At 37.6% G+C, this 12,189-nt stretch overlaps 1 protein-coding gene across 1 annotated transcript in view; it reads right to left on the reverse strand.

Moving 5' to 3' along the window:
* Nucleotides 1-12,189, reverse strand: part of ing5a (inhibitor of growth family, member 5a) — a 32,042-nt gene that overhangs the window by 19,045 nt on the left and 808 nt on the right. The window contains exons 2-3 of the mRNA XM_039762140.1: nucleotides 7,372-7,443; nucleotides 5,421-5,587 (exon numbers count right to left, since the gene is read on the reverse strand). Of these exons, the coding sequence (XP_039618074.1) occupies nucleotides 5,421-5,587; nucleotides 7,372-7,443 (239 nt within the window). The remainder of the gene's footprint in view (nucleotides 1-5,420; nucleotides 5,588-7,371; nucleotides 7,444-12,189) is intronic.

The raw sequence follows: 12,189 nt of genomic DNA on the forward strand, positions 1-12,189 counted from the left end.
TATATAACTCTCACTTTCACTATAACCACAATTACAATGTGTACAGCACTGTAATTACAGCATACCAATTTTAGAGTTAAAGCATATGCATATTTGGGGTGTAACACTACAAAAACTTCTCAATTTCTTGTAATTGAAAAATAAATACTGCTTAAAAATCATTACTAAACATAAAAATTCAAACATTATTTTACAGGCAGTCCTCGGGTTAGGTATGAGATAGGTACTGTAGGTTTGTACTTAAGTTGAATTTTTATGTAAGTCGGAACAGGTACATTATTTTAATAAATGCTGTTGTTGACCGACTGTAACCAAGTGCTCTGCCAATGAATGATGGAGTTTCACCGCTCTCTGACCTTTTTATTATTTCTACTTTATTTTCAATGTTGATGGTTTTTCTCTTCTTTACTGTATCACCAGCACTTGCATCAGATTTGTATTTCAGAGACATTCTTGAAGGGTGAAGAGAAAAGGTTAAGATGAGCTCTTCTGCACAGCACTGTACACACTATCACAGCAGGAACGTACCCGTCGTCAACATGTCTGATGTACTGACAAAAGACAACTTCCTGCTATGTGTGTAACAGTACAAGCAGGCTTGCTATTGAGAATGAATGGGGGAGGCGAGGGGCAATTCACTAACCGCCCACCACACAGTCACCTCGACTACAGTATTCTGCCTGCAGCGTCCGCCCACCAAGAACGAACACGGAGCGGTCAAAGGCGGGTAGTGATTCGGCCACCACGGCCCCCATTCAACAGGCAGCCACCCTACAATGCTACTCCCTGCCACCCCGTTCACCCTCAATGGTCTCCATTCAGCCACAACCGGGTCACCGCTTGCAGCATTACCAGCCGCCCACCGAGAACGAACGGGGCAGCCATGTGTGTTGGGCGGGCAGTGAAATGCTCCCCTCCGCTCCATCCAGCCTGTGTCCAGTCAGGAGCAGTAGCTGCGGCGGCGTAGTGGGTGGGCAGCGAACTGCTCCATCAAGCCTCTGTCCTGCACACGAGCGACAGCTGTGGTCCCAGTGACTATGGACTATGGGTCACTGATTGCTGCCGGGAGCTGCCTGAGGGACACTACACTGCGCGAGCAGCGAAATCGCCCCCCTCCAGCCTCCGTCCAGCCACCGCTTGAAGCGCCCCCAGGCTGAAGATGACAGAGCGGCAGTTACTGAGGCACATGTGTCGCAGCTGTGGCCCCGTTCGTAAGTTGTAGGTCGGATGTCCGTAACCTGGGGACTACCTGTATGTTATTGTCACACGAATTACCAAAATACCAAGGTAATACAGAATATTTTCATTCACAAAAACTATTCTGTGACAAAGCACATGTCAAACCAGATCTGTCAAACAATTGCAGGATTTTGACATATTAAAATATTATATATTACAATATTGATTGTGCAGACCCTGACTTGATACTGTAATGATCCTGCTTTTCCGGGAGAGTGCACAGGTGTTGACTGGCTTTTTATTCTGAATGCTGCAATATAAACAGTACCCTGCCTGTTGAAAACCTCCAAAATAATAAAACAAGTTTACCTTCAACCTGCCTGGTCTTCCCTGCTCTTTTACTTCACTCTATATTTTCACCTTATCGCAGTCTTATTACTAACCCATATTCCTTCCGAAACCCTCCCTATCACTCACTCCTGTCACTCAACTCTTCCTATGGAGATCTTTTGTGCCTTCCCAAAAAGTGCTTTCCCCTTGAACACCACCCCAACCCTGCTTTCTGTTCTCACAGCTTTCCAAGCAGCAGGACACATTTTAATAAGTTTGTAGCACAAGACATCAGCAAAGTGGTAAAAGGGAACCATGCAACTTGTTACATGTGCTTCATGGTTTGCAGATACAGCATGGCTACTTGTATCACTCACTGTTCTGACTAGAGTGAAAACAAGAGAGAAGAGCAGATGCTTCCCTTTTAGAGGGTGCAGTTGCTTGAGATTTTGATGGCTCTTAAATGACAGTTGGTCAATTATTACTAGGATTTTTTTTTTGCTGTTGGCGTTTATTCTTTCTGTGGCCACCACTGCAGCTATTACCATAATATTAAAGGATTTAAAAAAAATTAAATAAAAAATACATTCTAACATACATGTAAACCCCAGAACCATTAACCTAGGTTCAAATATTTTTAAATATTTACTTATTTTTTATTTTGAATAATCAAACCTTTGTTTTTAGCTAATTTGACAGCAGTAATGTGTACTAATCCAAAATTACTGATTCAGACTCTAAGTGCAATACTTACTCCTAACTGGAGACAGTAACTCATTCACTCCTGTATTATTCAAAACGGTGTCATCTGTGCTTTCACAATGTCAGTCGTTTTTTGGTCATTATACTTATATAACATTAGTATGGCTTCAAAAACCAAATGAATTACAGCATAATAATAATTCTTTACATTTACATAGTGCTTTTCTCACTACTCAAAAGTGCTTAAATTGAGTCTTTGCCAATTTGTTTTTGGCAAATGAGTATGCAGTTTTAGTGGCCCCAATAAATGCATATCTGTTCCATTAAGTGTTTCTGTATCAATATCACCTACTGTATCACAGAAGAGATTTTCTATCTTCCTTTAAAGCAAAGTTTCTTAAACTATGGGTTTCAGATTGCGGCTGTTGGTCCTTGACTCACTGTTGTATTTAATGGGGATGGGTCACGTTCATTTTGCAAAATGTCTTGCGATGGGTAACCGCAGGTTGTTTAAGCAATCAACACACTAGTGGTGATTCTCTGGGCGTGGATGGACAGTTACCGTATATACTCACATATAAATTGGGTCTTGAAACTCAAAAAATCAATCATAAAAATCAGACCCTGACTTATATGCCTGTTCAAAAATGCGACACATTTTTTATTTTTTACCATCTTCTTGCTTCTACCAATCTCGCATCAGTTTCTCAGACGCAAAAAATTTTGTTGCAGCAGTGTAGTTACCAATTTCTTTCGCTACTTTAACAACGTTTAATTTAAAACCAGCTTCCTATTTTCTTCTGATCGAATGCTCCACCATAGATAAGGGATGCTCTTACGATAAAGGAGAGTGTGAGATAGATAAAAAACACAAATCAGTGCAAACATTACTTCGGAATAGTTTGGGTATTACTGTGTGGTCACATAGGCACAATAAAGTGAAAGAGGTTAGCAGCATGCGTTGATACTGTGCATTGCCGCTTCTGTTTGTTATTGGGCTATGTATTGCATTTTACTAGAGAGCTAATAATCTTTTCATCATTTCAAATCACTTAGATGTATGACACTTACAAGGTTAAACGATTGCAACTGACAACTGATTGGATATATCATTGTGCTTGCAAAGCATGCACAAATCATTTTCATGTCTCAACTAATTGCATAATGGGGTAAAAGTGATAATAAAGTTTTTTTTGCCTTGTAAAACACACTTGGATTACCCTGCTTTATTAAGTTAAACCATGCCAGATTTTTAAAATATGCACCATTCTACCTACTCTGTCAGTACTTTCAGCCTGCCTGTTGCCTTAAAAAAATGTATGCTTCTTTTAAAAGAATCAGCACTATTAGGTGCACTGAGATAGTCCTAAAATGGAACTAACAAAGATTTAGCAAGTGTGGCGAATGGAAAATAAGACATGTGGCAGAAAATCTGTGTATGAAAAGGGCAGGTTCATGTGAAAAATGAAAGGAGAATGTGAAAATCTGAACACATCACATGACTTTTGTGGAAAATGGCTTTGACTTTTATCGCAACATGCCATTAAAAAAAGAATGTTACTTCCAGACTTGTTTTCTGCATAATCCACACCATTTGATGAAATAAACAATATCACATTGTGGCCATGTACATTGGGGTGCACTCTGGCATCTTTCATTCATGTACATTAGAACTATTCCTAATCTGCCAGTGAATTATCAAAATAAATTAACATGGACAAAGACGTTTGTATCTACTCACCTGTTATCAGAGGGCTGCAAGGAGCTCATGCTAAGCTGAAAGCGTAACTATGATCATGTACACTAGGCTAATTTAATAAACACAATTTTTGAACAGTTAAGAGGAAATCTAACTTCCCCATATTAAATCAACACAAACATGATGGTCAAATGCAAACTCTACACAGAGGTGAGCCAAACTGGTGTGCAAGTTCAGTTTGTCTTTACTGAGTATATAAATGTCCTAAATGCAAGACACTTTCAGTCCTGAGCATGACAGATAATTGTAAAACACAACTCCAATTTAACAGTGCATCTTCCTGGACAACCCTTGGTGGAGCAAGTAACTTATAACAAAGAAGTGTATGTTTCTTTCATTTTGCATTTTTGCTTATCCTTTATATTCCAGTTTCCTGAAATTCCCCTTATTTTGTGTAAGCTACATGATAATGCTGCTACTTCTACAATGCTCACCCAACTCCTCAATGCTAACACCTTATACCCTGTACTAACATTTCTTGTGCCACAACTCTTTGTTGTTTGAATTTCAGAGCCACCATCGCATGTGCATAGTTGTTGAAAGTAAAATTTTAAGCAATATCGAACAGCTTCACAATACTCTAGCTTTAGAAAGAATTTCACAAAATCTATACTAAGCCTATCGATTATCATTGTGAATAACAACTAAATGATAAAGTTAAGAAAATCCTCCAAAGATACATCCTTCTATATGAAAGTGGTCGGGATTGTCCTTCCGTCCCGTGAGTGGAAAGCGTAGCGGTATTCCGCTTATCACAGACTTACTACTTGCAGCTTGCAGTACGAAGCGACATGATGTGAGCAGAGTTCTGGTGCTCCCATCGTTCCCTTGCTTTTGTGCGCGATGCGCTAGAAAAATAAACAAAATTATGTCTCTGGAAATAATTAATGTTGATGGAGTACAAATGCCTCACCATGTAGTAAATATCAGGGGGGTTCAAAAGGGCAACCAAAAAAATGCACCCACTCAACTTGGGACACCAAGGACAAGGACTAAGTAAGATGTAAAAATCACAGTTTTGCATGTAATAGATAACGTCTCTTCCTGTCTTGTAGGCTAGTCTTCCTGTAGCTTCAGTTTCTATGAGAAATGCAACCACAGTTAAAGGAAAAACTAGATCATTCTGTAAACATTTCACATGTGTGTAATTAATATTGTCTCCATAAACACGGTTTTTGGAAAATGTCTGCAATTCTAACTTTAGGATCAAGTAAGAATTTCTATACTTTTAATCTGTGGAAGCAAACCATTACCTATACACAGGGTAAGCTTTGCTCAAATTACATCAAATACTCACGTGGAATGACTGAACTAATAACTAGAAAATTCTGTATCAATGATAGTATGCATGTCACTGACATTCAAGATCACAATTTTCAAAAATAACAGCAATTCTTCAAACATTAATATGACATAATACACTCTGGAGTAGATGTTAATGGTGCCTCACCATTTCATAGGTCTGCATGGCCAGTTGCACTTTATCATCACTGTATTCTTTACACTTGTTATATGCCACCTGGATTTTCTGCAAGTGTTCCATTCTCTTCTCAGAGGGCAGAGTCCTTACATTTGCAATATATTCTGCTGCTAGTTTGTCAATTTCAATTTTTTTTTCTGGAAGATAAAAAAAAACACAAATACATCAGAAAAGTATTTTACCTTTTTAAACAATGGTATAATTATCCCTAGAACTGAGGAGGAAAACAGGCTTCAGGGCTCCCCTTCATATATAACAAAATCATACTATAATAGCAGATATCTTGAAGGGCATCTACTAGTGAAAAAGTGTATGATAACCACAGAATTCATAATTGCAAATAATTGCTTTTGATATTGTAATTATGATTAATTTAGTTAGCACTACAATGAAATGCACATTTTATGTCCTGCGGCAGATGACCGTGGAACTTGTCCCACCAGGATGTCCCAGTGATGGAAGGATATATTGGATATATTGGGGACAATACCTCCCCCAGAACACGAGAGGGTGAACCTCCTGGACCATATTGGGACTCTGTTGGGGCCCGTGGTCACTGCCAGGGGGCACCCAGACAAACCCGGAGCCCTGGATGACAGCACTTCCGCTAGACCAGGAAGTGCTGTAGGAAGACCATCAATGAGCACCTGGAGCACATCTGAGTACCATATAAAACGGGCCTCCTCACTCCATTCGGGAGCTGAAGTCGGGTGGTAGAGGACAGAGCTTGCGGGAGAGGAGTGAAGGTGGAAGGAAAAGAACAAGAAGAAAGAAACAAAAAAGGACTGTGAGCATTGTTGGGATTTGTGCACTGTGGGTGTGCTGTAGAAGAGAAAGGAGCAAAATAAACATGCGTGTTTTAGGACATTGTAAGTCAGTGTCTGTTTGTAGTTGGGCTGATCATTCACAGACCCCAACTACATTTAATGTGCTCTGTATACACCCAGTAGAGTAGAACTTCCATTTAGCAGTATTCTATGGGATCCATTAAAAATTACTAATGTGAAATATTTTAAATGCTGAATTAGCAGAAATATTAAAATACATTAAAGTTCAGTTATCTGAAAACCAGCTTGACAGAAACATGCATTAGCTTAAAAAAGTAATTAGTAGTTATCCTTGCCACAACCTAATGTTACTAGAACTTGGTGCTGCTGCTTAACTTTCATACACTCATCTAGACTATGTACTTGAATTGTATATGGTTATATAAATATTTAAATGCAATACCCCAACAGCTGGCACAGTATGCTTTTTTGATCAACATCATTGCTATTGAAAGCAAAATGATTCCATATTATGGATGATTCCATTTGGTACTAAAATGTCTAATAAAAAGTAGTGTTGGATGATCTTGGTTCAACATTAATTACACTTCTCAACTTTTATGGAGGCTGCTGCAAACAGAAGAAAAAGAATCCACATTTTTAAAAAGATGTTAGGGATCAGACTCCAAAAAATGCATGCAGCACTGTACAGTACATGATGCAAGTCGCTTGGATTCAACTATGCAGTTGTGGTTAGTGAAAGCATCAGTGAAGCGCTACACCACACATTTGCTGTTTACAGTTGTCTGTAAGTGGTAAACCCTGATCTCTGAGAACAGGAGTAACAATTTGAATGCAATAATAACCTCTTTGCTATTAGAGTCTCGTGGCAGCTGTAATCACAATTACTACAGGATTATTTTTGTAGCCCAATTTTCTATGTATTGTTAATTTGTTCTGAAACTGAAGAGAAAAAAACGACTTTCTCTATCATGAACTATGGTCTATCCATAGTAAATTACTTTGCTACCGTGCTATTATTTTTACAAAATAATTAGAATGGCATAATCACTAATATGTAGCAACAGTATAATTGGCTCCACAGAGGAAGGCAAAATAATAATAATAATAAAAATAATAATGCAAGTGCAAACCTTCTGTTCTTTGATCTAAGTCACGCATCAGATGAAAATTTCTCTGTAGCTCACAAGGTAGATTTTCAATACCTGAAAATAAAGGAATCAAGATATCAACAAAAGTGTTTACAAAAATTTTATTTGTAACTATTTTGAAGTACCCCTTCATTTTTATCATCTTAAGAAAAATAAATTAAATATTTATCAAAACTCCAATATTTAATGAAGATAACCTTAAAAATGGAAACGTATTAAAAAAATGTCTAGTTAAAAGAAACTTGGTGATCCTTTGTGTGAAAAAAATATGTAAAATTTTTAACTTGATAGGCTGTCACATATCTTTAAGTTATCTATATCAGGAACAATAATCTTTGCCTGGTCTTCTCTGCTGAACTTCTTCAGCTGTCATAGGTGACTGTTGTACTTATGTCTCAAGGCAAAAGTTGTTCTGGGTTCAAATTTGGACTTTGTTTTGAAATACCAGAGTCATTCTTTCCTCTTTACAGAGTCTTTATGATCAATGTCATTCAAATCAAACTTGAACATGCAAAGGGCCCCAAAGTTGTCTCTAAAATTATGAATTCAAAGTCTCTGAAAAAAAGTTTCACCAATGACAAAGTGTAAAAAAAGTATGTTTTTCCCCATTTGGAAGCCAAAATTACATTTTTGTAATTCATTCATTTCATTTAAAGATTGTTCTTCCAAAAATCTACCAGATCTACGGAAGGACTTTGGCAAACTTAATTCAAGTGGCAATGTTCTTAATGTGACTGCTAAGGTTTTTCTACTTCATTGCTCTTCAAAGTAAGTTGTATTACTGATGTATGGCCATTGACATCAGCAACAGTAAGGTGGCTCAGAAGATCTTCTTTTGAACAACCTATTTGGTGCTTCAGGTTAGCCGAAGGTAATTCTGAAGAATACCTATAGCATGGTCTATTTCCTGCCTTTTATATAAATACATGTTATGGAATGGGCAATCATCATTTTGAACTGCAGGCACTAAATTAAAAGCAAGATGTAATCTGCTTCATTTATAAGTCTGTGCTTAGACTAACCTGTAAATGAACTCTCTGGACTTGCTGTAAGTAACACTATGACAAAAATAGTTTTTTGTTTTAATCCTATGTATTTGTAAGACAGAGAACATAAAAATGAAAATACAAGCCTAAGCACATTTTTGATAATTATCTACATTGTAATCTTACACTAGAATAATATGATGTTCCATAACTCAAATATTAGATGGTAGAAATTCTTTTCCCAAAGAGAACTGGAGATGCAACAAGTTACCTTGACAAGATAAAGTCTTTTGCATATAGTTTTGTGAGCAAAGCTTTTAGGCAGAGGTGTCCATCACCAGAATAGCTAGCCAATTATCTGTATGTTACATCATGAGGTATGAAACCCCAAGTGTGCCTTTCGGCATAAAGAATGAACCATAAGAAACAGACTTCAGAGACTGAGTTGACATTCCATCAGAGTGACTTCATTTACCTGGATGCAGAACCAGACTAACATTTACAATCAGCGGGAGCTTTCCTGGTGGCCTGCTGCCTGGCCTGGCATTCAGAGCAATCAGTGAAATAAACAATAATTCATGTTATTATACTGGAAAACAAGCAGGCGTTATTGCTCAGTAGTGGGCACACACCCTTTCGGTTTAACTTTGGAGGGTTTTTTTCTGGTTGGATGGTTTCTTGTTTTTGTTCAAGTCAAGTTTTGACTTAGTGTGCATACGTCTGGTGCATTTGTGATTTAAGTTATATATGAAGATTGTTTAAAAGTTTATAATATACTTTGAATTATATTTGGATGATGTATGGGTTTTGGTATTTGTTACTGTGTATGTGTTTTATTTTTGTTTCAATTTTTAATGAAGTGTAGCAGATGTTAACATTTTTAATGTTTTTTTCTTCCTTTTTCCCTCAGAGTGACTGAATAGGCTACACGAAATGTTTTATTTTTTATTTATGAAACACATATGTGAGTGAAATGATTTGTGTTTTTAAATACAGTACAGGCCAAAAGTTTGGACACACCTCCTCATTCAATGTGTTTTCTTTATTTTCATGACCATTTACAGCACTCCATCACTCTCCTTCTTAGTCAAATAGCCCTTACACAACCTGGAGGTGTGTTTGAGGTCATTGTCCTATTGAAAAATAAATGATCGTCCAACTAACCTGACTTCTGCACAACACAACTGCTGGTCCCAACCCCATTGATAAAGCAAGAAATTCCACTAAATAACCCTGATAAGGCACACCTGTGAAGCGAAAACCATTTCAGGTGACTACCTGTTGAAGCTCATCAAGAGAATGCCAAGAGTGTGCAAAGCAGTAGTCAGAAACTAGAATATAAAACATGTTTTCAGTTATTTCACCTTTTTTTGTTAAGTACATAACTCCACATGTGTTCATTCATAGTTTTGATGCCTTCAGTGAGAATCTACCAATGTAAATGGTCATGAAAATAAAGAAAACACATTGAATGAGGAGGTGTGTCCAAACTTTTGGCCTGTACTGTATGCCGGTTGTTCTTGATTTCATAAGTGTGTTAATGAACGTGTCTTGTTTTTACTTTATTTTAATATTTTTAAAGTGCATCTCTAGCACTCTGACAGTTAAATCTTAGCGCTATGATGACACACGGGCTGAAAAGGCTACACAAAATGTTTCACAGTTTTTTTGTTTTGTTTACTAAGTGCTTTCTTTAAAAAATTGCTTGACAGACTCCCGTGGCGCTGAGAAATTTTTTTTGAGTCTTTTGTCTATTGAAGAAATTCAAAGTGGTCTTTTTTAGATCAACACTTCAAACTTTGTGGAAGAGTATTCAGCATTACCATCCAGACACTGACAGAGGCTGTGTAGACTACAGACTCATAGTTGAAATAGGAAACATAACCTATGCACTGTGGATTTCACTGACTACTTTTTGTAGTTCAGTGCTTTTTGCATGTTTGTTTTGATATATTACATAACTACATGGTTTATTTATTTATGAAGTGTTGTTCCACACTTTATCAGAGGTTGTCTTGAGACCAATATTTAAGAGTGAAATGTAGGTGAAAAATTCCAAGACAAAATGGTGTTTGTTGTTTCCCCCACCCCACCCCCAGAGTCTGTGCCTGAACAAGAAAACTGATGTATATTGTGCAGGCTGAGTTTGATTTGGGATTCCCGGCCTGAATATGATTCCCAGTCCGGCCCAATCTGAACGTCAAAGACGCTGTCTATGCATTAACCCAAAGGCTGAATTTAAAAGCTGACAAAGATAAAGCATCAGTGTCAGAGGAGTTGTTTGCTGATAATCTTCAGCAAGCTTTCCGACTTTGAAGCAAGGATGTATTTTGATTAGAACGCTGATCATCCACACTATAGTATTTTTCTACATTTTCTATCATTTACTTAATGTGTCATCACTTTTTCATTAATAAATAATGCTTTGCTTTTAAATTCCAGTACTTTATATATACTGGGTGATTGAAATAATAAGGTACATAAAGTGAAACCTGCGAGATGCCGATTACTTTTTCATGATAATTTTCATTTGAAAATAAATAAATATTTTTATATATATATATATATATATATATATATATACACACACACACACACATACAATTGCTGGATATATAAATGTACTTAGCTACATAACTATTCACAGTGGCTCCAAAATCTGTACTGACCCCTACTCCCTCTTCTGTTTCTTTATCCGGTTTCACCACCACCTACTCAAAGCATCATGATGCACCAACATTGATGGACTGAAAGCCAGAAGTCTACGTGACCATCATCATCAGGTCCTTCCATGAAAACCCTAAATACAAAGAGGACTGTTTGATTTATGTTAGGTAGATTGCCCAGAGGGGACTGGACGGTCTCTTGGTCTGGAACCCCTACAGATTTTATTTTTTCTCTCCAGCCTTTGGAGTTTTTTTTTTTGTTTTTTCTGTCCACCCTGGCCATCGGACCTTACTTATTCTATGTTAATTAATGTTGACTTATGTTTATTTTTTATTGTGTCTTCTATTTTTCTATTCATTTTGTAAAGCACTTTGAGCTAAATTTTTTTGTATGAAAATGTGCTATATAAATAAATGTTGATTGATTGATACATAGTATTTCTAAGACATCCGATTAACCAACGGCACTATAACTAAGGACCACTGTCTTAGTAAATTTTCCGAACGAAGCCGTCACAGCTAGTGCGTTATTACATTGTGTTGCATTAATAAGTATGTTACATGTCAAGTATGTTTAGAATATACACGAGTGAAGGGGACATGGCTAAGTGTGAGAATTAACAAGGGATCGACATACAGTTTTCGCAACTAGCTAGGTTTACCTATAGTGTAGTTTATTGCGGCGTATACTGAAAATTATTAACGAAAGAACAGAAATTTAATTTACAACAACAAAAAATCGTTGTACTGCTCTACATTTATTAGAAAGCAATCCATCTTTCAAATCAGTTCCAGAGTGGAGGCTAGTCTTGCCATATAACACAGCACACTGTGTTTAACTGCGTGGTGGGCATTGGCCGCTGTTTCGGAAACGTGGATTCTCTCCGCCCCTATCCTCGGAAGTCGCGCGCTTCACAGACTAAGCATGCGCTTCGGCGAGAGTAATGACGCGGAGCGTTTGGCTACTCAATTCCCTGCGGTGCAGTCAAACACCACGTCACAACCACGAAATTCAGTTATTTTGAAGAAGAAATTTTCTCTCCCCACATGGGTCTGTCACTTTCATCATGTCATTCCCTAACGACCTCGATGAAAAGGACAAGCGGTGATCCCTCGGAGAGTGACGTGTGCGCCCCTCCGCCCGCTGA

The sequence above is a fragment of the Polypterus senegalus genome, chromosome 1 (assembly GCF_016835505.1).
Source record: "Polypterus senegalus isolate Bchr_013 chromosome 1, ASM1683550v1, whole genome shotgun sequence".
NCBI classification, from domain to species: domain Eukaryota; kingdom Metazoa; phylum Chordata; class Cladistia; order Polypteriformes; family Polypteridae; genus Polypterus; species Polypterus senegalus.